At 42.0% G+C, this 26,007-nt stretch overlaps 1 protein-coding gene across 1 annotated transcript; it reads right to left on the bottom strand.

The window, feature by feature from the left end:
• Window positions 1-542: 542 nt before the first annotated feature.
• LOC139290205 (B-cell receptor CD22) lies at window positions 543-7,618 on the bottom strand. The gene is made up of 14 exons (XM_070911903.1): window positions 7,527-7,618; window positions 7,305-7,450; window positions 7,084-7,204; window positions 6,825-6,961; window positions 6,466-6,588; window positions 6,013-6,159; window positions 5,111-5,216; window positions 4,562-4,725; window positions 4,011-4,160; window positions 3,682-3,813; window positions 2,106-2,187; window positions 1,799-1,847; window positions 1,120-1,253; window positions 543-645 (listed from the first exon to the last, which is right to left on the bottom strand). The coding sequence occupies exons 1-14, from the start codon at window positions 7,616-7,618 to the stop codon at window positions 543-545; spliced, it is 1,686 nt and encodes a 561-aa protein (XP_070768004.1).
• Window positions 7,619-26,007: the final 18,389 nt, after the last annotated feature.

Below are 26,007 nucleotides of genomic sequence, written 5' to 3'. Positions count from 1 at the left end.
TGAGGAAGGCTGATGTGTTGTTCAGCTGTGGGAGCGGACAGAGAGTAGAACAGTTTGAATTAACAAGAGCAGAAACACAACTGAATGCAAACTATTGGATTACAATTTTATAATCATAATTCAATTATCATCCAGCTGTTAACATTTTTTTTGGTTCTTTATTCCTGCATGGGTTTGGTTTCTGCAGCAGTGGCATTCTTCATATTTGGTACATTATTAATATAAACAGGTAAACTCTGAATGTTAAACTTGTTTTTTTAGTCTTTTTTGTGGCATGTTTTTCTTTCAGAGGCACAACTTTGCTGGATTATTGTAAAACCTTCATTTTGGGCGTCCTACTATGTTTGGGGTAATCACAGTGCTGACACACTGACACCATATATATATATATATATATATATATATATATATATATATATATATACAGACCATTTCATGTAAAAGAAAATACACAAAACAACAAGAAAAGTTCCTCTGAGGTTTGTAAATGACAACACTGAGAGTTGTAAAGTGTCACACCTGATCTACCTTTTTTCTCCTGGTCAGTGGCGCGGCTGGGGCAGTAAAGTGTAAACAACTTTGGAGGAGTCCTTCGGCTTTTTATCACCACCCAGTGGCAGGCTGTGGACCTGCACCTGGTCCACACTGAAACAACGTCAACAACAAACAGCAACCATATGAGTCCCTCTGGACATCTGACTCAGATCAAATCATAAAAACAGATCTTCCTTTTGCTCCAGAACCATTCAAATGTTTTAAATGTCCAAAACTGGGATGAGAAATTTACTGTCCTCTCATAAACAGGAGAAGGTGTTGGATATCACAGAAGAGAGCAAAGACAGAGGAAAAGACAAGGAGTGAAAAGTGCAAGGGAGAGACTAGAGAGAAGGTGACGACAGGGAGATGAAGAAGAAAGCAAGAGGGCAGATGTAGTTGTAAAATAAAATCTGTGACATGCAAGACATGCAACAGTAGATTGCTTTGCTGCTGTGGTCAACAGCTCTGTGGGGAGACAGATGGTGACAGAATGTTGCCGAAGAAAGGAAGAAGGAGAAGGACGGAAAGTGAAACAGACAGAGAGAAGAGAAAGTGACAGAGATAGCGTAAGACAGTGTGTACCTGGACGACTTGGAGTAGTGGACAGTGATGTAGCTGGGGGCGGGGCTGCGATTTTCAACCTCTGTGATTGGTGGAGCATCCTTCAGGGGAACAATGGCGGGGTGGGAGCTGTCACTCAAGTCCTCTGGCTCCTCCTGTGCACACACACACACACACATATAGAGATACATCAAAAATTCAGGTAATTTCTAATATATTGTCCTTCTTTTCCAAAGTTATAGACGACTCATACTGTGTACTGAGTTGCGTACCGGTATGTCGGACATTTTGCCCTTTCTCACTGGAAAGGTTTGTTGGGCTGACTCATAGAACATGGTGTCAGCTGTCACTGATGGACGCTGGGGTCACTCACACACACACACACACACACACACACACACACACACACACACACACACACACACACACACACACAGAGAACAAGGGAAAGAGTAAAACTGAGGGTTGTTTTCAATTAACAGTCTTTATCTGAGAAAATTGCAATGGCACATCATCTCATCAACTATCCTGACATTACTGTGGGATGTAGTTTAATCTTATAAGTCTTAAAAGCATGTTTTTAAACTGTGAGCAGCAGTTTAAACAAAGAAATGAAGTTAATAATTGATGATTATATAAAAATAATAATAAATGATGATTTTAAGAAAAATGTAAAATAATAGAACAATTAATGCTGTACCTTGTTTGCCACTTCCCCTGACTCCATGTCTACTCTGTGCATGTTCTTACTGTGAAGACAAAGGTACAATATTATCAAACCATAACCAAGTGATGACTCGTACCTCAAACGTAATGCAAATAAACCATGATAATCCATAAAATATTAAATAAACTGATGCTGAACTTGAAAATAAGCTACAATGGACACATTATTGTCTACTCCTCAAGAAAAACCAAGACAAAAACAGTTTTCTTTTTAAATCATATGGAAGAGTGCAGAAATAGCCCATCTAGCAGTAAGTAAATAGCAGTGTACTTCCTGTCACCTGATCATAATGGCTACGGTGAGAGTGATGAGTCCAGCAGACACGCCTACTGCTGACGCCAAGGCAATGACCTTAAGGCGACCTGCCAGTGGGAAGATAATGAATAATAAATATAGGTTATCAGCAGATAGAAACAATAAGAAAGGAGAGTGAATGAATGATAACATGAGAGGAATAAAAAATAGAAGTGCAGAAAGCTAAAAAAAGAACAATAAACATAAAAATAGAAACAGAGAAAGTGGGGAACAGGAAAAGAGCTGTGCATCATCTTGCAGGCGTCTAGACTTGAGACGTGTGTTTCCAGTTGTGATTTCCAAACCTAGCTCCATTTCTTCAGCTGTCTAGACTCAAATAGTAGTTTTCCACAACACCTCATCACCCCTTCCTCTCCCCTCATAGTGAGAGGGCTTTATATGACTCACCGTGACTCACAGAAAAACAGTCAGAAACCATGAGACCATGCACAACGAAGACTAGGGCCCGGACCTCATGCTGAGATAGTGACAGGTGGGTTTCATCACTCATCATTTCAAACACACAGAAACCTGTCCAAGCATCCCTCCTGATATAATCTCACAGAAACACTTGAAACCTTCTTTTTGGTCATTGTCTGAGATGAACCATAGATGTAAAAATGAGGCAGGGGTGTTGCACTAAGCTCATCAGTGACACCTCATCCCTTCCAAGTCTAAAAGTGACAATAACATGCACCATCCCTCAGAACAGTTGTCAGCAGAGATGAACCAGTATAGGCCTTCAGTCTGAGTATGTAATGTAACTCTGACACCTTTACAACTCTCCACATAAATAATTCCATTGTAACATTTTTTTTGTCTCACAAGTTGCTATGATGTTAAAGAGCTCACAGCGTGAAGCCGTGTCCAAAGTCATCCACTACATTTTCATAGAAATCTGAATCTTGCTTCTTTCTACTGCCAGTTGATATAAGTAATTCAGCATATAACTACTTCATTAAAGTTGATTTAATATACTATATACTATACTTCACAACAGCCTTGCTAGTGGCTCTGTGAGGCTGTACTTAGGATGTATTTAGGTACAGTTTCAGCGATATGCTAACATCAGCATGCTAACATGCTCACAATGACAATGCTAATGATGTTTATCATCTTCAACATCTTGGATTAGCATGCAAACATTTTCTAATTAGCACTAAACTCATAGTACAGCTGAGGCTGTTTGGTCATAAACCAAAGTACTGGACAAATTACAAATTTAACCTGATGATGACGCTAAATGAAAATTTAAGGGATCACCAAAATGTCCACAAATCAGCCTGAGGGGGACGTGAATGTGTGTACCAAGTGTCATAGCAATCCATCCAATAGCTTTAAAGACATTTCACTCAAAACCACAAATGTGAACCTCATGGTGGTGCTTGAGGAAAAGAAAGAGGATCACCAAAATCAGTGGGATTCATCCTCTGGAGAACATGAATGTATGTACAAAATTTCATGACAGTTTTTAAGATATTTCATTCTAGAACTGTACTAAAAACAACAAAGACACACAGACAGTCTGAAAGACAAAAAAGAGTCCATGAATCGTTATGTACCTCTGACTCGTACGGTGAGGACAGGAGAGCTGTGGGCTCCGATTCGATTCCTGGCCTCACAGTAGTACTGACCGCTCTCTCCGGGGCCGACCTCTGAGAAGGTGAAGACCGGACCGGACTTGGTGCCCCACGCTGCACGGAGCACAGAAAGGGAGAAGATCCACTTACTGTTCCAAAGAGTGTCGGAGGATACGAGCCAACAGACAATCCAGAGGCACACAGAGCATGACACCTTACTGACTACAAACATTTACCACAGGTTATAGAGTTAGGTATTGATGATTTGGTAATGTTAACCTTGAGAGGAACCACATTTTTACGATGCTAACATTGTACAGAGCCCCCGTGCAGAGCTAAGCGGTGCCATGTGAAGTTGTCCACTGCTGGGTTGGCCTGACTGCTGCAAGTCAAGGTCAAAGGTCGGCCAGCATCCACCACACTGGAGGGACGAGCCAGAACTGAGGTGTTCTTAGGAGGGTCTGGAGAGAGAGGAAGACACAAAGACAGATATGGAGGCTTAAGGAAGGTTTTGACGTGTACATGATGTCCTGGAGATACCATGGGCCACCTTTTGTATGGGGAGTTTGAGGGTCAAATTCTATGTTGATTATACAGTATAAAGTCATAAATTGGAGATTCTGATCATTTGGGAAAGAAAAATCTTTCCATGACAGAGACAGGACAAAGAGAAGAGCAAGTGGAGACTGAGACGAGGCTGGAAAGACAGATAGGGAGAGATGGAGAGAAACGTTAGAGGTATTGATGTGTAGAGGAGAGGTGAGGAGAGGAGAGGAGAGCAACACTGTCACTGAGCAGCATGTCCTCTGATAAATATAAAGTATTTTGTCATGCACACACAAACGACACACCCACTACTTACAGAGTACAGTGAGTGTAGCAACAGGGGAGGTTTGGTATCCGAACCGGTTCCACGCTGTACAGTAGTACTGACCAGCATGGTGAGCACGCACTAATGGGAACGTCAGGTTCTGGAAGGTTCCTTTAGCCAACACTTGGTCGCCAAGGATACGATACCAAGCATACCTGCAGGAGGGAGGATGGTGAAGATGATGATGATGAAAATGATTATGGGACTGGGCAATTTGGACTAATATAATCTTTGGTCCTTAAAATCCTTTATGGAATAATTAGATGATGTAACTCTTTTTTATGTAGGTGAACATCATTGCTTAATTGCCCAGTCCTTATTTACAATACCTTAAATGAAAGTGAAAGTCTGAATTTAAAAAGTTAAGAAATTAGACAGAAAAAGAGAAGATTTCAAGATGGCAATGACAAATGCAATAATCATGACAATGATGACAAAAACAGCAGAAACACCAGGACAGCGTCATAAACTCAGCATTGACACATGTATTTCTTGGCAGAAGGCTTGTTGATAAAGCTGCAGGAGAAGTATTCTTCGTACCTGCTGGCGGGAGGGTGTGCGTGACTGACACAGCTCAGGTTCACATATGAGCCTTCTCTGATGTCACGTGGAGGACTCAGCAGCACACGCGTGTTCTTTGGAGAGTCTAAAGAGGAAAAACAGACAGAGAGAAAAACAGTAGCATCTTAAATATCATGTTTAGGTTTTTATTTGACGTTTAGTCCCTTTAAGTGACCAGTAGCTTCTCATAGAAGATTGTGGAGTGGAGGCAGCACTGGTGCCCACTGCACGTGCTGTGAGGGTGATAAAGACTAATCAGGTGATATAGATACAGCCTGCAGACCTTATAGTTGTAGGTATGAAGGAAAGAAGCCATGTAAGCAGGACCAGAATCGGGAAATATACTATATCTAATATCATCAATCAACCAAAATATTCAGTAAACCATCATATACGACAAAGAACAGCAGTAAATCATTACAACTGAGCACGTGGAACCAGTGTATGACATTTTTGCTTTAAAGAATTAGCTGCAGATTAATTTTCTGTCGACTGACTACTTGATTAATTGATTAATCACTTCAGCTCCATGGCATTTTGATGCATATTCTTAGAAACAAAAGAAAAGCAAAAGTAAAAAAGTGAAAAATCAGCAGTTTGAGTTTGTGTCACTTCCTTCTGAATCCACATGATAGAATATTCCCACCATGACCAGAGTTTAAAATAGAGTGGTTGCCTAATCAGTTTAACCCAGACTAACCTTTGGCATGTTTACACCATATTTACAACAGGGCCTGAGATAAAAACAGGGTTTACAAAAGTTCTTTGCTCTCCAATTTAAATTCTGATCTAAGCATGTTGTTTGGATCTAAACTGTGTTGGAGTTGGAATGTATGGAGGCAAAGACACCCTGCCTGTGATGATAATGAAAACAAACTCACAGGTGACATTGAGTAGAAGTGGTTGGGAGCGGTCTGTTCCCAGTGAGTTACGTGCTACACAGAAGTACTCTCCTCGGTCTGTGTATTTGAGGTGGGTCAAGTGGAGCTGAGGCCTGAAACTGTCTGGGATGCTGCCACTCTCCATGTCTGGAGAGCGGACAAAAACACACGTGCAGATTAGTGCTCACATGAATTCATGAGCATAATCTAAACACTAGGCATGAAACGATTTACATACTCTGTTGAAAAATAACTTTTTTTGTCTTCAGAGGTCCTGTAATTCTAGAGGAAACTCCCAAAACTCGATCTTTCAACAAAACTTTCACAAAATTCACACTACAGTATATGTCACTGTCATCAACCAGTTAGCTCATAGTCACGACACAGCCAACAGTAAGTCTCATTATATCCTGTATTTTGGTAAACACAGCACAGCAACATGCTGTCCTGTACCTTTGAACCATGCAAAGCTCTCAACAGGAGGAGCTGCGTCACTACTGCAGGTCAGAGTGACTGACCCCCCCTCTGACACCTCCCCTACTGGGAAGACTGCTATGGAGGTGGAGCGAGGACTGTCTGGAGAGCGGAAATGGGAAGGATAGAGTGAAAAGAAGGATAACATGGGGACAAAGAGGACAGAAAAAAGGGGAGTGTAGCAAAATGTAAATACAGTTTACACTATATCAAACTCATTTCCATCATTTAACATTTATCAGGGCCAATAGCAGGCGTGTAAATGTTCTTCTTATTGAAAATCTCTAATCTCTTAGTTTTAGCAGCTACAGCTTGATGGTCTGGTTGAGATAACTCACGTCCCAGAGCCAGGGAGAGGGAGGGCGACTGGACGTTCTGTGGTGGGATCGGTCGACAGGTGTACGCTCCAACATGCTGCTGGTCAAAGCGGTTGATAATCATCCATTTCTCATGGGAGCCGAGGTTTAGTCCGTTCCTGTATGCACAGCATCATATCGTATCAACAGTGTAACAGACAGTACGCTTCTTAATGTTAACTACAACATATGAACTACTGTCTGGGTGACCAATAATGCACTCACATGCACAATAACAAACCTGTACAGTGCAAGGCTCCTTCCTGGAGCAGCACATCCTCTGGCCTGGCAGCCTACAAACACAGTCTCTCCGAAGCCAAACATGTTGGCTGGCCTTGCTGGATGCACCTGGACCTGGAGGTCTGAAACACACACAGACCTTCACACATGCACAAAAACACTGGCTGTGCAGCACCGCTATGAGCCAAAACGTCTTTGTCATAGCAGTTTGCATGAGCCTACCTGTTACATCGAGAGTGATGGTGTTAGGGGAGGTCCATCTCCCCAGTGGTTGGTCAGTCTCAAACCTGAAGTGGTACTGGCCTGCATCGCTCAGCTTCACCACCCGAATCTGGACTGAACAGCTGGAATAGCTGCCCCCGATGTAGCTGAAACCCACGATTTATGCATTATTTCACATTTACAGTATATCAGCTTTCAAAAACCACTGTGTGCTTCTCTCACCGTGTGCGTCCACGGTACGACAGGCTGATCTGGTTCGGGTCACTGTGGTGAGTGAACTCCCTGCGACCTTCCGCAGACACACGGAACCACATGACCCGCCTCACAGTGTGACCTGTGAAGTTAAAGAAAACCTTAGCCAAATTACAGTAATTAATGCAAAGAACACTGTATAAGCGATGATGAAGGAGGAAAATAATGGCTTACAAGACTTTAGGTTTTTGAGTTCACCTTAATTGCTGAGCACACAGAGCATTTATTTTTTTGGCTATACTAATCCTTATAGATATTTGAAAATAAAAACTAGGAGGTTTATACTGTGGCTTGATACCTGATGGGTAGTCATAACGGCAGGGCAGAGTGACAGTTGTTCCTGCCCACACACAGATCTCCCTCCGAGAAAATGAAACACTCCACCTGCTCTGGATACCTGCAGGACAGTTTAAAGGCACAAACATGCAAAATCATGAACAGCAAGAAACACAAATGCAACAAGCGCACACACACACACACATACACACACACACACACACACACACACACACACACACACACGTGCACAGTTAAAACACTCAGCTGTCTTTTCACGCTTTTCACCATTTGTTCTTTTTCTAATCAAGGACCAGTTCAGGTCTCCAAACAAATGCGCATCCGTATATACTGGCTGTCACACCCACAAATTGCTTGGCAAATAAAATAGGCAACCAAAGGTTTAGGGACTTGAAGACTAAAAGAAGTGCAAATTTAAACCTCCCACAAGTAAAAGTTTTCCTTCAGTGTGGCTCCTCAGAGAAAAACTTGTCAAACCACAGCTCTGATCAGCTCAGAGAGTGACTCATAAAAGTGAAGCGAGAATGAGCCTTGATGTGCAGCCGTGGTGTCATCCTGTGCTGCTAACTGCCTGCCTGGCTGACTACCTTGCACAAAAGGCAATCAATACTTATAAATAACCTGAGCGTAAAGGCAAGGGCACCTGGATGCAGGACCTTATGTGCATAATGGATCCAATGAGTCAGTCACTCATTTTATACTGTTGTTTTACAGTATGTGTGACACATTTCTGATATATCTGGAATACAATATAAATATACGGCAATTTGGAGCCTGCCAGTTCATCTCTCTCTCAAGTAACAAGAATATACTATAAACCTTGTTAAGTTCAGTTTTAGACCTCATAATGAAAAAAAAAGGATAATTTCAGGAGTGTTTTTGTGTTTTTCTCTTACCTGGTAAAGCTGTAAGGATGGTGCCCAGAACTAACGCACCTGCCAACATCTCCGCTGACGCGAGCTCTGTAATGTCACCGGAGAAGGAGAAAAGCACAGGGAGACAGAGAGGTGAACAAAACATTTATCAGGATAAACACCGTCCAGCTGATTAAATGTGAAGCACTCACCCCTTAAAGTATCTTCATTCACCTCAGTCAGTCAGACAGAACAGGTTTGAGGGATGCGTGCGACCCGAACACTGGTGGGGGTGATTTTTTTTACAGCGATGAGAGTTGCATGGTGATCACAATAGGGCGGTAGGAGATGGGAGGAGGAGTGGAAGGGGCAGAAGGAGGAGGAGGAGGAAGTAACTTCAGCTACCTTCCTATATACTCCATCTTTTGAACTTTCATCTCTTTCTATCATCGCTTTGTTCCACTTCTCCCTCTGAAACTGTGTTTTAAGATCATGAGTTCTGGTTTCCTACTTTGGCTTATTGTGAAAATGTGACATCCTTGTGATCATGTAACCTTTTACAATTGTCTCTTCTGACTGAATGTCATTATCCATTCATTCAGTGTCTCAATGAAGCATTAATTAAGGTCACCCTGGTGTCATTCTTGTCTGGGGTTATGTGCTGGAGGGGTGGTGGGTGGTTATGTGCTGGACTATAAGTCGACTTTGTCACTTTGTCTTCTCATCTAACTCTCGGCAGGTGTATAACGCATTCAGTATTATTGTGTCCACCAACTCATGAGGAAAATATTTGGGTCTTTAAATGCTAAATGCACCACCAGCTAGTTGCTAATTTTGTCTGTTTTGTGTTTGGTGCTGGGCAGGTAGTATACCGTTGGTTTCGTGTGCTCAAAACAGCTGTGTGCTGTGACTGGAAATGATGCTGATGAGAGCGGTGAGAGTGAATCAAAACAGTACAGTTGAGGGCAGTAAATCCAAAACAATGAGCAGAAAAACACTAAAACCCTTCATGGAGCTGAGAGGAGCTGCAAAGACAGGTGATAATTCTCTGAGGGTTCATCTCTATGAGCGACACCTTTCACACTACACATAGTCATTTGACCCTTTGTTCATGTAAAAATATTGATGAGTGCAGCTTTAACCAAATATTCGTCCTGATCAATATATTCAATGATCATATTTACTGCACTGTAAAAGTGAGTCAGTCTTCACTCCACTCTGACATTGTCACAATATTGGTGCAAACTTTGACTGTCATGATTGACTGATTGTTAAAAAGACAGACATGTATGGTTCATTTGTAAAATGAATTCAGGCCTGTTGGCGTGCATTAATATACATAAGTCAAGCAGACATGGACTCTGCAGCCCAGATGTCCTCTCATCCACTGCTTTAATTGAGAATTGTTGGCACAGAAAACTACCCACAACCAGACGTGGGGAGGTTCGAGACCTCTCAGTCAACTGTGTCCACTTAGCCTGATGAGTCTAAATGACTTTAACATCCTACCCTGCCACAACTTGGCCAATAGATGTCAGTTTAGCATCACGACTCGGCCAATTGGCTACTTACCCCAGCTTTGACCCAGGAGTAATGATGATGTACAGTTTAACATTTCAGTCAATCTCTATTCAAAGGCATCCAAGTCAGGGAAAGAAGGGGGAGTTCACTTTAAGGGTTCAGAGATGATATCTTGATCTACATCTGGAAATGAATGCTGACGTTTTATTTATTAGCCGACTGATCCGAAATGATGGAGAGGTGCAATATAAGGGATCGATGCTGATGTTAGGAAACATGGATGTATATCCGCTTGATATCCTGTAAGATTTTAGATCTGCATGCCTCTTTTTGTTGTTCTTCTTATAAAAAGAATAGGAATATTTAGGGTTTTAATGAGAATTGGTTAAAAGGTAAGACTCAATATTTGTTTTTGTTTTTTTGGCATTTTCGCCTTTAATAGATAATATAGAGGTATACAGGAAACAAGGAAAGAGAGAGGGGCATTACATGTAACAGAGTTTTAACCATGGATGTTGTGGTAATATGGCATGTGCCTTAAGCATTAGGCTATCAGGACGCCCTTTTAAAAAAAACACTATTTTGTTCATGAGGTCTGCATTATGTATAGTGGGGAATCCGACCTCGACTTTAAACAGCAACCCTAATAAGGAACAGAAATCCTCCGGTTGGGAAAGTTACCTTCAAAATATAATCAAAATCCTCAGGATATGAGTTTGAATGAACAATATATTCCAGTTCACAGATTGCTAGGTTGGATTATGGGTTGGGACCCAAAATGGGTCGCAGGCCCTCCTCTAGTGGGTCTCCACATGACACGAACGCTCGTATGATTTAATGATCCTGAGGGGAAAAAAAGTCATTTTGGTCCCTGGCTGAAAAGTTTTAAGAACCTTCCCCCTCCAAATACTGTCTGTATTATGTTGAGTAAGAAGAGTGGTGGGCTTTGAGCTTAACCTGTAACCACAGAATGACTTCAAAAGGATCACGGCACTCTAATAGGTCAAAGCCTGATGTAATCTTAATCTAAAACAGACCGGACTAAACGAATGAAGAGAAACAGATGGATGGAGCTAGATTAAGTGTGACTGACCACAAACAGAGAGAGAAAGAGGGTGAGAGAGGGAGGAATGAGAGGGTTTGAAGGGGAAGGTAGGAGAAAGGGGGGGGGAAAGAGGCAAAAACACGATGAGGTAAGGTTGCTAGGGAGGAAAGAAGGAAAAGACAGAGAGGCAGAGGAAGTTGAGAGGACAAGGAGGAAGAAAGAATAAAAAGAGGAGAATGGTTTAAAAGAAGATAAGTGTTTAAGGTTTATCAGAGGAGAGAGAAAGAGGAAGAGGAATGGAAAAAAGTGTGAGAGGGAGAAATAGACAAATGTATGACAGCGTATCCAACCCTTACGGTAGGGAAGGTATCCATCCACTGACCGCAGCCTCCAGGCCAGATGAAGTGTGATCGTCTGGTGGTCAGACTGGACCTGAAGATTTTCCGCTGTTGCAAAACACTTCCTGCCTGCTGTTTTCATGTAATGTGACCGCTCGCAGTTTGCTCCCCTGCCATACTTTAAGTTGTGCAATATGTTATTTCTATGTTATGCCCACAGATTAGACTCACGGCTCTCCAGGCCCTCCAGCCTTGGATGGACTCCACATAAGCAAATAATGATTTGACTGTCCAACATGTGTTAGTCTTCAAATTGAGTGGTGCTCTCCACGGGGGAAGTCTGGGCAAGAATGACGATGATCAGAGCTACAATCATTTCTGACAAGGTGATATGTTGTTCCTGTGCCGTCCTCAAGGAGCTCTACATGATGACTTGATGAGCGGGATTTTTGCCAAGAGAATCATTGAACCAACGGGGAATTAAAAAAGAGAAATAAAAAGAAAGTGTGAGAGAGAGAGAGGAGTTTCTCCTTCGTTAAACTGATACATCTTATCAATAAAACACACGGTATTTAACCACTCAGACACTTGACTTTCATAAATAAGCCAAACCAAACACTTGATGAATTTTTAAAACTCCTAAATCTTTGAAACCTATTGGAGCTCTATTAAATCTACCCTGGTTTTGCTCATTCCTGTCCCATTCACAAACTCGGCTGCAGGGTCGGATTTCTGCTCCTTGTCTGCCAGAGACCTGTCTGTGGCTGCTGTGGTATTCCACGCTGAATGAGTCATGTCTGGTGGTTATTATGGGCAGGCGTTTGCCCCCCCCCCCCCATCTCTCACCCCGTCTAGTGGCAGCAGACAAAATTACATGTCTTTTTGAGCCTCGTCCAACCGTGCTGACTAAGATCAGGTTCTCAGTTAACCAGGCAGATGAGTTAAGGACACATTTTTGGTTAGTGGTGTAAGGATACATTGCTGTTTTAACAGTATGTTAGGTTGATTAATGCTATTTTCTTGTTTAAAATCTAAAGCTGATGAGAATAATGAAGAGTACACCTGATTTTAAAGGTCCATATGTGGATATCACAAACATTAACAGTGAGCTGAGAGGCTGCTATTGAGGCGAAAACAAAAGAAAGCAGTGTGGCTTCAACTCTGAAAATGAAGAGAATTCAAATCTGCTAATTAAAACTTATACTATTAATTACTTAATTCGCACACAATTCAAGCAGTTTGTCACTGAGCAGCAGGAGCTGTTCGGAGACATTGCTTTGGCGTTCACAGACATCAGACGTGAGGAAAAGAAGGGCACACCTTGCTCACTTCTACTGTGCAGATTTTCCCAGCTGGGAATCTTGATATTGGTCTTCAGTGGCACAAACTTTCTACTGAGAGCCAAAAGACTCCCTCTCTCTTACTTACTATCTGTATTTCTTGTGTTTTTTGAGTAAAAGCTATTTCCTGGTTGAGACTGAGAGAGAACATGTGTGTCCTCTGTCTGTGTATGAGAGAGAGGGAGAGAGAGAGAGAGAGAGAGAGAGAGACAGTGTGTGGGAGTCTGTGTGTGTGCATGTGTGTGTGTGTTTTGTGTGCCTGTGATGGTTTTACCATGTGCAGGGTCCCTGTATGGGACTGAATGAAGTCGGATATGAAGGAAACTGTCAGGTCTGGGCTACTGTCGGAAACCCTCCTTGTACTACCTCCTCCTCCTCCTCCTCCTCCCCCTCTTCATCCTACATTTTACATCTGAAGACTGTACAATACATCCAGGTTATATGTATTGTTGTTAAGTTAGTATGTTATATATAATTTTAAAGTTACAATGGCTCATGTCAGCTGGGATTGGCTCCAAGGATAAGTGGATATAGCTGATAGATGAATGGATGAGTGTAATAGGAAGGCTTTACAGTATTAGGAACTCAATAATACACAATACAATGACGTTAATTCACAAGACCCAACCACATCGAACACAAACTGACAGTTTTAAAAGTACAGCACAGTCTGATTAATACAAAATTAATCACAGTATCGATTTTGTCTGCAGGGTTATCTGGGATGTAAAAATGTGATGATTTGCTTTTGAAGTTATAGACATATCCAGGTTTGCAGATGTTGCTGAAAGATAAATAAAAGAATCAGTCTTTCTGTCGTTAGCACTGCTAAAGAAAGATTCCTCAACAATGTAGCTAGTGTGTCAATTAATGTGGTTGAAAAACAACATGTTGCTTTGTTGCTTTTTACCTATTTACATTATTCATTTGAACAAAAACAGCCAAACAAATACCCACTAAATGCTTCAGTAAAATAGAATACTGTCAGTGCTGGGCTTTAATTACATTATCGCTACCACAAGATGGACGGTTAATAAGCTGTCTCCCTTTAATAATCACTGTTGGTTTTGTCGTTTTGGGGACAAATGAATATGCAACACACGCAGTGTTTGAATGGTGAGAAGCTTTTGATCACAGCTGTATACAGTGTAATGCCTGCTAGAAATTGGGCCTTTGTGAAGCGGATCATGTTTCATTCTTTGCTTGAGATTGTCAAAGGAGAGTAGCCTCAACTCTCTGGTAACTTTATAGGTCATTATTGCTGCTGAAAAATCCACTATTGACTGGATTGTTAAATATTTGTAGAAAAAAAAAACATTTCCAATTTGCTTCGCTGTCCTTATTGTCAGGGAGGTTTCCTCAGTGGCTTAAAACAATGCACTCTTTTAATGCGGAAGCCCAAAATATCTAAATATACTACAAACTTTGGGGAGGTACAGAGGGGCAGCAATCAGATTTGGATGGTGTCCAGTCCCACCCTGGCAGCTCTCTGGCTACGCCCCTGGTTTCACGTGGTCCACATGGAACAAGCTCAGTCCAGGACTTTCCTGCAATCCCAACCCCAATCCTAACCTTAACCCAAACCCTATAATTAGTTTTCTTGGAGGCAAAACGGTCCACACAAGTCATTTTCTGGTAATTGACTGCAAGTTTAAATGGTCACAGACACACACACATATACACACGCGTAGCCTTTATGCATGCATGCACACACACACACACACACACACACACACACACACACATAAACACGGTCACTCATATACACAGTGGTCGTGCAGCTGCGGCGTGTGTGATAATGAGACAATCCTTGGAGGGATACATCTGGACTGTGTTAAATCATCTCCCTGGAAACGATCCACAGCTCTAAAATAGGAGTTTTTGCTCCTGGTCAGCTGCAGCATGAAGTCATCCAATATAATTCCTACAATCAAGGAAAAAAAAAAGAACATATTTGATGACGTGAATGTGCAAAGAACAGTGGTTTCCTTAAATATGAGAGTCTTGTGGTACAGACTAATGCGGAGGTCTGTCTGCAGCTAATGTTTGTCTAAACAGAGAAACTTGTTGCCTGAGCCCTTGCACCTGTCTCTGTCAGTGGATGACAAGCTAAAAAAAGGGACAAAAAGCTTTCCTTTAAATTTGCAGAACACATCAATTATCAGTCTGTTTACATGCTCTTGATGCTTTATCAACACTGATGCATAGACAGAGCTAAGAAAGTACAAAATACTTAATAAACATGAGAAACTGTACCTCACCTGGTATTTCACAGGGTCTTCCAGGTGTTGCACTTGACTAATGAGTTTCACTGAGCTACTGACTTCATAGCACTCACTAGGTGTGCCCCCCTGCTGTGGCTTGTATTACTAACTCCACATCTGGATGGGGCAGTTTTACAGTACATTTACAGTTTTACAGTAGAACCATATGCAGACAAAATACATATAATGGCACACATTAGTGAAGAGACATTCACGATAGACCTTCATTTCAATACATCCGCCAGTTATCTGTCATACTTTTTAGATTGTCTGATTAGGAAACTGCCGGTTTGTAGGTTTGAAAGTCAGAATAATGAGTCTCCTCATCATTTGTTCTGGCTGAGAGGATGTGAATCTATATGAATGTGAGCGTGACCGTGTCACTCTTGCCTTAAAGGAGCCTCAGATTGGCCGGGTCTGGTCTGTTTCCCCGAGAAATAGCTTTATTAAAGACTGCATCTGTGTGTGTGTGTGTGTGTGTGTGTGTGTGTGTGCGTGTGGTTTACTAGCCGGCTGTGGTGGTTCTCAGGGGACAGCCCTCTCCAGCTGCTGCTTTACAGGACTGTAACATCAAACACACACATACACGCACACACTTAACACAAAGGTTTGACTTCACACATCTTTCACTTCAACCCTCAGCCTCCCTTAACAAGTTCATCAAATGAACTCCTCGCCTCACTTCTTCCATTCTCAACAAACCGCTGATCTTTACTCTCACACCTCCCGCGGCGTCTCTCCTTTCTGTCGAAACACAATAAAATGTATACGCTGTACGAGAATTGTTGATTAAACGGCGGTTTTCCTGTAAAATATGCTGTCTATGTACTGCAATATTCCAGTGTATATGGTCGGATAAGCAAGACAGAAATCCCTGCAGTATCAGCTCAACAGGTGTAACTCTGTAGGTGACCCTGACCTTTGACCTACTGGAGCAGGACAAGCAAAAAGCGTCCCTCCGACCCCCCTGCTGCCCAATAATTTAAGTGATACTTTTAAAGAAGGATTGTTTTTCACTCTTCAAGGTCTGGTCTGTGAAAGTTGCTTCGCTGCTGCACCACAGTAGTACAGTCATAAAATGCGGTATGAAGTATGAAATGTTTGGACTTGACCCGACAATAAAACTGCTTTTGCACTTTTATACTTATTTGTATTACACCTCCACTTTAGCTGTTTCGCTTTGGAAAAATGTAAAAAGACGTCTGAAACCAGTGCGCTGGAAATCTGTCTGTGTTGACAAAGAGATTTAGTTTGCTACTTAGTGTTGAGTACATTTACTTAGTCAGCAAATAATGGCACTAATGAATATCTAGTACATACGGTAAATTAATAAAACCCATCCCTGCTACAAGTGCAGCATCAAAGGTGTCACTTTATATGAGCTTGTGCTTGTGCACAGTTTTAGATCTTCTTCTCTACTGGTGACCCACTTTGTGATTTCAGCAGGTGTATTCTTACATACAAACTTTGCCCACAGGTAAAAAAACGCATACAGCTTCAAGCAAGCAGATGAGGATTTTTATTTTTGGTTTGTTTTAATTAAAAGTCTCTTTCTGGCTCCCATTTTAATTGATACAAAGTTATTCTTTACTTCTCTTTGTACATAAATGACACTATCTATGTTTTTCTATGTACTGTATCTAGGTTTCTCTGTCAGTATCTTTCTTTCTCGAAGCCAATTGAAAGAACTACTTGTACGTGTACTTGTGGCAAGTTTCTGCCCAATGGCTCTTTCTGTCATAATCTCTGCTACCCCCTCTTTGTTTCTCTCTCTCTCTCTCTCTCTCTCTCTCTCTTTCTCTCTCTCTCTCTCTTTCTCTCTCTCTCTCAGTGATGTGAGCTCCCTGGCATTTGAGGCAGCCAGTCATTACACCATGGAACGAAGTGGGGCCAACCAGAACCTTAAGACTTTGGAAAACCATAGCGTTAACCATTTTATTTATTGTTACCTTTCAGACGATGTCCATTTATTATGACCGACCCCGTTAACGTAAGTTATTTGTTTCTCAAGGAGACTGGATTGTTCATTAAAGGTTGAGACACTAAAAAGTCAACTGCATTCAACTTTTGTTTTTAGTTTTGTGTTTGTCTTAGTAACCTCAAACTGCCCAACTGCTGCATTCAAGTGTGGCTCTGGAAATGATCGCAGTCAAGCAGTCAGGGTACAACAGAGCAGGACAGCCTGGCTAAGCTCATATAACCAGTCGGGAAAAAACACACGAGTGGTGGGCAGAGATGGTGGCAGATGAAGGGAAGAGAAAGCGGGTGGGAGAGTTTAAGAGAAAGTTAAAAATACAGAGAGAGAGGTGAGCTGGTGAGTGAGTCGGGTGGTCAAACTTGTTCCTGCCACCTCATTAGTGGCGATGACATCACAGCTGATTTCTCTTTTAGTGTGCTACCACCGCTCCACCACTCCTCCGTTACAGAGAGGTAGAGCTGCTACTGGCCCGAGTCTTTAACGGCAGAGTCTGGGGAGCTGCTTTTATGTCGTCAATAACTCAGAGTGAGTAAAAAGGAGGCTGGATCTGCTCTGATTTCAGAAGCCTTTTTTGAGCTGAGTGACTTTGAGCCGCTCAGATTTTTTTAATATTAGTTACTCCCCATCCCATCATGAATGGACTGTAGGCCAGCTGCAGCTGTCTGTAGTGAACTGATTTAGCTGTAACAAAGCCTTTAGTAGTGTCTCTTGAGGATATGGCTCATGATAACGTCTACAGAGAGCTTTCAAAATTGTTTATACTGCAACACAGCAAATATCTCACAGCTGACCAGCAGTGCTTCCAAACAGGCAGCAACTCCAGCAAACCACTGTGCCTTTGTTAAATGTCTCTCCATTCATTTTCTGTGTCCAACAGTCATTAAACAGGAAACAGAGGCCTAATAGTCATGAGAAGAGAGTTTTAAGTTCTGCTCAGGCTCTGATTGGCTGCAGATTTTTTAGATTTTTTTTCCCTTTTTATATCCACTGACATGAAGCAGACCTTTCACCTACACTGGAATAAAATGCTGAGGGTAACAGAGTGTGGAGAGTGGTCTGGCTATGTAACCGAGTACACTGTGCAAATAATTAACTTGACATAATTTACTGTGAGATACACACGAGATGCAGCTCTAAACTGAATATGGAAATCATCAATTCAGGCTTGGATATCCAAGGAAACTGAACATCTAAAGGGCTATGTGCACCTCCTTAAACATATAACTACATGTTGGGGCTATGGTGGCTAAGGAGATAACCACATGTACCTGCAACAGCTTGGTCAGTTTTGGCAATTTATATTGTGTATAATTAGCCTGGGAACTAGACAAATCTGCGAGCTCATGTTTTATTTGTTCTGGCAGATGCGTCTGACAAAAATGCCTCAACGGCAGGGGGCGTTGAGGCATTTTCGTAAACAACCAAGATGGCTGCCGCTGATGTGGAACATTCTGAATCCGCTATTGCGTCAGTATTAAACGAACAGTAGCTCACTACTTACAAATGGTACATGTTGGCTTCTTCGTCTGTGTATTATGTTGAACTAGAAGCAATATGTTTCGGATGTTGGAACTAGCAACCTAGCCTAGCAGCCTACTGTTGTAGCGTGACAAAAAGTGTATGTACTGGAGATGAGATGGCCTTGAGCAATGCACTTCACCCTCAGTTGCCCTAGTGGAGCAGATCAGTGGCCGGTAGCTGTTTGTGTAAAAACTCATTGTAGGTGTGAATGTGGCTAATTGTGTTATTCTAAAGCAGAGAGCATCTGCGACAAAAAACCCTTCAAGGTTAAACAGCAACTCAGACAAGCTGCAGTAGAAAAGAAGCAAATTACAAATGAACACCAGATAATGGATTGGAAACAGACTTCCATCCCTCAGAGTTTCTTTTATTGCCCCAGTGTGTTCACAAATACTGTAAGATTCAAACAAACTAGAAGAGACACCCTCATGCAGCGGGGCTAAGATGTATGACGACAGCCTTCAGACGCACTCAGACAAACGAGATAAAAGTCACACAGACTTTAATTTCCCAGCATTTGTTTCATTGTTTTACAGCGTTCTGAGGGATGTCGAATCAAACAATAGCTTTTTACTATGTGTTTGAACCCAGTGCACCGCGAGCGTGTTTGTGAGAAACTCTATCATAAAACGGGATATGAACGGAAAAAACTGCCTGAAAAAAAGAGAGCGAGCACGGTTTCAACTGATGTCTTCCAGTTGTGTGACCTCTCTTTCCTTCTCTGTCTTTTTTTTTCTGTCTCTCTCCCTCTCTCGGTTTAATAAGGCCAGCTGTAGAGTCTGGCTCTCTTGGGAAACACAGTAGAGTGTGGCTGGAGCTGAGGCTGAATGAGGCTGAAATTGGGGCTGGTGGTGGTGGTGGGGGTGCAAGTTGGGGGGCGAGCACTTCCGACCATTTTCCCCATGCAATACACCATGCAGTCTGGAGCGTTGGCAGGCCGCCGCCAACTCTCTCCCCTTCGTCTTCTTTCCCTCCCTCTTTCATTTCCTTCCTTTCCATCCTACTTTTCTTCCTTTGTCTCACGGCCACTGCATCCTTCTCCTTTTCCCTCCTGCTTTCAACCATACCACCTCTTTTTCTTCCTCTTCCTATTCTTCTTCCTGCTGTCCACCTTTCTGTCGCAGGGAAGCAGACAACCACTTTTGGTACTGACCCTCTCCAGACGTCTGCTCAGTGGCACCAAAACAAGTCTAGAAACTCTTCCCCTCTCCCCTCCTTCTATCACTTTCAGCACAGGTTAAAAAATGACCGTCCAAGGACTACGATAAATAGCTCAGTTCCTTGGAGTCTCTCTCCCCCTCTAGACGCCTGCTCTGTGGTACCGTATCAGGGTCCAGGCCTGCTTCCGAGTTTTGACAGGTCCCTGACCCACGCCAGAGCGGTTCAGCTGGGTTGGGACTGTGTGTGTGTGTAAGTGTTTTTGTGTTAGTGTGTGTGTGTGTGAGCGAGGTTGGGCCCGGCTAAGTTGGTGGGTGTTTTTCATCAGACTAATGAATAATACGTCTGAGCTGAGAGAAGAGTATCAAGCAAGAAGAGAAGAGGAGGAGAAAGCAGGGGGAGGAGAGGGGAGGGGTAATGACTATCAGATGGTGTTCTACTACTGTGCTGCTGCTGCTGCTGCTGCTGCTGCGTCCTTAAAGGAGAACACCACTCAATTTCAAACTTCATATATGTGATTATTATTCTCTGGAACTGTGCAACCATCATCGTGAAAGGGAACAACTCTCCCAAAGTAGAAAGAGAGACTTGAGAGTCTAATGTGTAATTATCGTGTAATTATGTAATTAAAACCTGGTACAAGGGACTGCAGAACTCCTGGACCAACAGAAGTCTTCATCTCAATGGACTCATTTACTCTTTGATCTAACCTGTGTTGGGAAAGTTACTTTAAAGCAGCTATAATTTATATTTTTATAATATTATCAAATGACAACAATGTGAAAAGGGTCGCTCAGTGACGAACCCACAGAGAGTTATCACCTGAATCTGCAGCTCACCTCGGCTTTACGAAGACTTTGAGCTGATTGTTTAGCTGTCCATCCCACAACTACTGTTTGGGTTCACTCTCACCGCTCTCATAGCGTCATTTTCAGCTGCAGCAGTTTAAGTGAAAAAGCTCTACAAACCCACTGTACACTAAACTTACTATACCAGGAATGCAGAGAGCTTCAGAAAATCACTTAAGTAATTTGAATGGTAAACACACTTGTAATGGTCAGTTCAACGAGGGCTCAATGAGAAAGCAGACAGTATCCACATCATCAACATATTATAGCCTGTGTCTATGTAGCTTCTTTCTCATAGTAGCCTATGCACTGTCTAAAGTGCCAATCTGGTCTATATTTAATGTCATTTTAGGTATATGCTTCATAATAATATCTGAAATAACCTGTAACTGACAACCAGTGCTCTCTATCTGAGGCACATTCAATGATGATGTGAAATCCAGAGTCTGTGATTTGGACTTTGGTCAACACTTTATGTAGTTTTATGTAAATGTCACCATTACTGTGTTGTAATGTTGCTATTTCCTTTTCATACAACATTCTTCTGGCAAATGCAGCCACGTGTGATTATGAAAAGACTTAAAGTCTACATTATACAAAGTCAAATGTTTTCTGGCCTGCGGGCAGCAATTCAGAGAGAAATGGATACTGTGTTAGACTAGCCACACACTCCTGGGAGATGCAAATCAGAGGAAGATCATGCTAATGCATGTAATGACGGACCACAGTGAGGGAAGCTGGTTTGGAAATATAGTGGAGTATAGTGGGCAGTCACATATACAGCATATACAGTCAGTTTAAACACAGTCTGACAGTCATTAATCAAGGTATTTGGGTGTGGATCTACTTGCTTTTAGGTATACCTAAATATATATCATAACATATATCATACTGTATATCATATTGCCATCGATAAACTTTCCTTAGATCTGAGCAAAGGGTTGCACAAAAGAAACTCCAAAGCTGAACAACATCAGAGGACATCTCAGATCTTTTTGCTAAATTTGAATAATTTCAAGAACTGCACTGATTTTTTCAGTTAAAAACAGCAAATCAAAGGCATGCTCACAACTCGAGTATTCAGACTATTATACTTAGAAAAATATCTGAAAGGGAATCAGAACCAAACTCCAATGTTTACCACATGTTGTCATGATTTTCTCCCTCGCCAGAGCAATGAACTGCTGGACTGCAATGTTGGCTCTTGAAAGACAACGTTTGTTTTCATTGTGGGATTTCTTCTTTTTTTTTCAATCCAATTTAATTTAGGCTTTGTTATTTCCAAAACTAACATAACTATAACAGTAATTTCGGCTCTTTAATCTGGGTCAGGAACTGAGGTGAAGCCCAGGTGTGGGAATCTGATCTACAGTAAAGGTCACTGCAGAGGACCTGGGGCACCGGCTGCATGAAAGGCAGCGCGCTTTTGTGAGTGACATGATGTAATGTAGATCCAGTCCGTGTCTCACTTGTCCAGAGTTGACAGCCAGGCAACTGTTTTAGAACACATTTGATATCCAGTGACCGGATGTGTCCAATGAGAACTAGAGGAGAGTGGAAAAAGCACAAACTATAAAACTGAAGACTTTTTTTTCTTATGTGTTTCCATTAAATTCTTGGTCCATACAAGTTTTGCAATTGTTGCTGTTCACTGCCAGTGAAGGACATTTATTGTGAATTTGAATTTCAAGCATGCACAAAAAATTGACAGCGACTGAAAGACCTCAACCCACACAGACTCAGCGCCAGCAAATGTTACCTAGTTTGATTGCACCTTCAGGGGGGATCACGGAGTGCCAACGCCTGATGCTTGTTACATTATGGGGGAAATTCTGATTTTGCCCATAATGTTTTCTTTATTACAGTGTTTCGTTTCCACCTATAGCCTACCCATCTGTTTGCTTCCTCCATCCTGACTGCCCACTGCAACCAGCGCTGGCCTCAGTTCATACAGTCAATACCACAGCATAAACACTACGACTGCGATTGGAGGGTAGAGACAGATACACAGATACAGAGGGGAGGGAAGGAGAGAGAAATATGGAGAGAAGAGGAGAAAAGACAGAGACATAAAGAGAGAAAGAGAGAGTAATGAATTCTGACTGTAACATCGCGTAACTGACAGATTATTCATTGTGCTATTAGTTTTCAGCAGCAGTTTACGGTTGCCAATCTACACAAAAGAGGCATACCAGCAATGGTGGTGGGGTTTAGAGTTTTCAATAATGCACTACTGAGGATTATAGACTTCACAGTCGAGTTTTACATAGGTTGTCAACCTTTAACCACTGTACAGTTGAAGCAGGAAACACAATTTAAAGGTCAGTCAGTTCCTTGGAAATAAGAGTTAAATTGCATGATCATGTCTAATAAAATCCCAAAGACTTTAAGTAGGAAAAGCAGATTAGAGTTTGATGAAGGCTGTATAAACGTTTCAGTAAAATCTGAGGGAGAACTTGGTTTTCCAAAGTGCTAGAACACCTCTACGACTTAATGCATGTGGTTAATTTGTATCTCGAGCTTGATAGATAGATCTCTTTCATTCTGCTCTGTCTTTCATTATTATTCTCCCTTGTCTTTATTCCCTCCTCTGTATTTGCTCCCTTTGCTGTCCGATCTCATCTTTCAGAGGAAGACAGATTGTTAAAGGGAATGTAAGTGAGTAAAGTAGAAGCTCCCCTACTACAAACCCCTGAGCCTCCCCTTCATCACCAAAACACTCCACCCAAAAATTTGAATCCCTTGAGGGTAAACTGCTTGCTGGCCCTCCAGCGTCAACCTTGTACAGATAAAAGGCTTCAGCCATGGCTGAATAAACCCAGTTCCCGGCTTCAACCGCGAGCCCAGCCTGAATGGTCCAGCGCTATGGCTGCCTGCCCCCCAGCCTGCTGTCCAGGGACAAACGCAGCACGGACGGGGAGGCCGAGGGAAGAAAAGAAGACACGGGGAGAAAGACAAACTCTAACTTCACCACTCAAGCTTCTCAGCTTCTTGGTGTCAAAAATGTGGTTAAACAAAACATCCGTTTTTGCAAACCCAGGTCCCAGTCCTACATCGTGCTGTTAGCCTGCTCTTTTATGGAAGTATATTGATGACAAAAATTTGACAGAGCACAATGCAAATTCAAGTGCTACTCTGCAAGTCAACCTTAGAAAGCGCACATGCACGGATTTGTAAGGGCAGAATTAGATTTGAGCTTACTTTTTGTGTCACCTGGAAGTGAACGGTCATCCTGTTAGACCCGTCCTTCTACTTTCAAAATAAAAGCTGTTTTTTAACCACCAGATGGAGACAGAGCAGTATTTGGTGTCCGTATTATCTTGAAAATCAAAATGATGCTAAATGAGTAAAATCACATTCGATTTTTAAGCCATTGTGGCAGAATCATTTTGCGAGTCAAATAAATTTAAAAGTAGTAACTAACTATATATCATAGCGGCTGTGTTAGCTTCATGTTAGCTTCTATTTCTAGTGTGACTTTCTGAACAAGATATAGGGTTTTCTTATTTCTTCTTTTCTCGTTTTTATGAATGATTTTAACAGACATAATTAATAATTAAGAAAAAACGTCTGAGCTGAATGCTGCCCTAAGAAATCTAATGAGCCTGATATGGGGTGGTTGGGTTTACTGTGATCTGAGGTGACTCCATGAGGGATTCCAAAAACAAAAGGTTCAAACAAAAAACATTTATAATAATAGAGAACATTCAGAATGGTAGCATTTTCAGAATAGATGTGGCTCAAAATACACACACCAGTATGAATAAACTAGGCGACATTAAATGGATCAACTGGATTGCCAAAATTTGGCTGAAATTCAAACTGTAGTGCAGATCCACACACTCACAATCACCGAAATTACAGGCTAAATAATAAGGTATAGAGGCATAAAATGTATCATGTTTTCCTAAATAGTTATATGATTGGCAATATGTTTTGTGCTCTCTCGAATATTTCGTCGTCAATATACTTCCATACTCTGTCAGATAAGTCTGGAAAAAGAACAAGTCATCCAGCATGGAAAACCAGGAAAATTGGAGGAGACTGTTTTTCTCTACAGAATTGATCCATGTCAAAACCTGAAAACAAATTATTAGAGAAGATTGTGACATTTTATTCAATAATCTGATCAAGTTCTTTGTTCTGTGAAGATTTGGCCTCGGACAATAACTCTGAGTTCACAGAGTTTGGACACGTCTTTGCAGCAACAATATAAAAGAACTGTTGCAATAGAATTACTTTTGTCTTTGACATTTGATATTTGATTGCACTGTCCAAGATTTTGGCTTTATTACTCCTGTCAGATGACAACCTTTTTTATCTGTTTCATTTCATTTTAGTTGCCATCCAAGAAATCTAATATGTATACAGTATTCATTTTGATAGGAATGTGTGTTTCAGAGGCCTCTGTGGTCTCTCAGGTCACCAAACCCACCCAGCAAATGAGGGTGATGCAGGTTCTGTTTTAGGGTGGATTTCCCCTGAAACACACCAGCATGCAGCCAAAACAAACTCCTGCTGATGGTTTGCCTCCTGCCTCCGGTCTCTCTGGCCTGCTTCTAGACAGCAGCCGAGGGACCCTCACCGCTCAGAGGGTGGAGCAGAGGAGTCCTCCGGCCCTCCCACCAGCTATAAGACCAGATGCAGACGGAAACACTCAGACAGCAAGCACACGTGGAGCAAAGAGGCAGAGAGAGAGAGAAGGACGTGAAGAGACAGACCAACAGAGAGCAAGAGAGAGTCAGACTGCTGCCACAGACTGGGAGCAGCTTTTACTATTGGGACTGAAACAGGAGACAAACATAGAAACAAAGGACCGAAAGAGATTTAGAAAAGAAAAAAAGTTCAACAGATCAACAGCCATTTGACTTCAAAATGCCATTTTAAATTTGGCTTTCGTCCAGAGGATTAACTGAAAGAACAACTGGCCTTTGGGATGTTAAGTGTTTTTGCATAAACCAACAGAGAAAAGCAAGAGGGACCTGGAACCTGCAGCCACCTGTGACACAGCAGCTCTGACGTCAAGCTGCTGTTGACCGCTGACAAACCTTTAAACCAAGCCTAACTCAGCATCATAAGGGCTACATCTGACTCACCTGCTTTAACAAACTTGCAAAGAAGACAAGTTGGGGCTAAAGTAACAATTTAAGGGGTGGACACTTAAAGTCAGCAGCATCAACAGAAAACTTGCCAAGCAACTTTCAATAACAAACTAGCAAAGGTTACAAGTTGAACCTCAGTCTCACGAGGATTGACCAGTAGCTGTCAGAGCATTGCTGCAGTGAAG

Source organism: Enoplosus armatus, chromosome 9 (assembly GCF_043641665.1).
Source record: "Enoplosus armatus isolate fEnoArm2 chromosome 9, fEnoArm2.hap1, whole genome shotgun sequence".
In the NCBI taxonomy this organism is placed as follows: Eukaryota; Metazoa; Chordata; class Actinopteri; order Centrarchiformes; family Enoplosidae; genus Enoplosus; species Enoplosus armatus.
The sequence above is the reverse complement of the archived record's forward strand: the minus strand, read 5'-3'. Positions and strand labels throughout refer to the sequence as shown.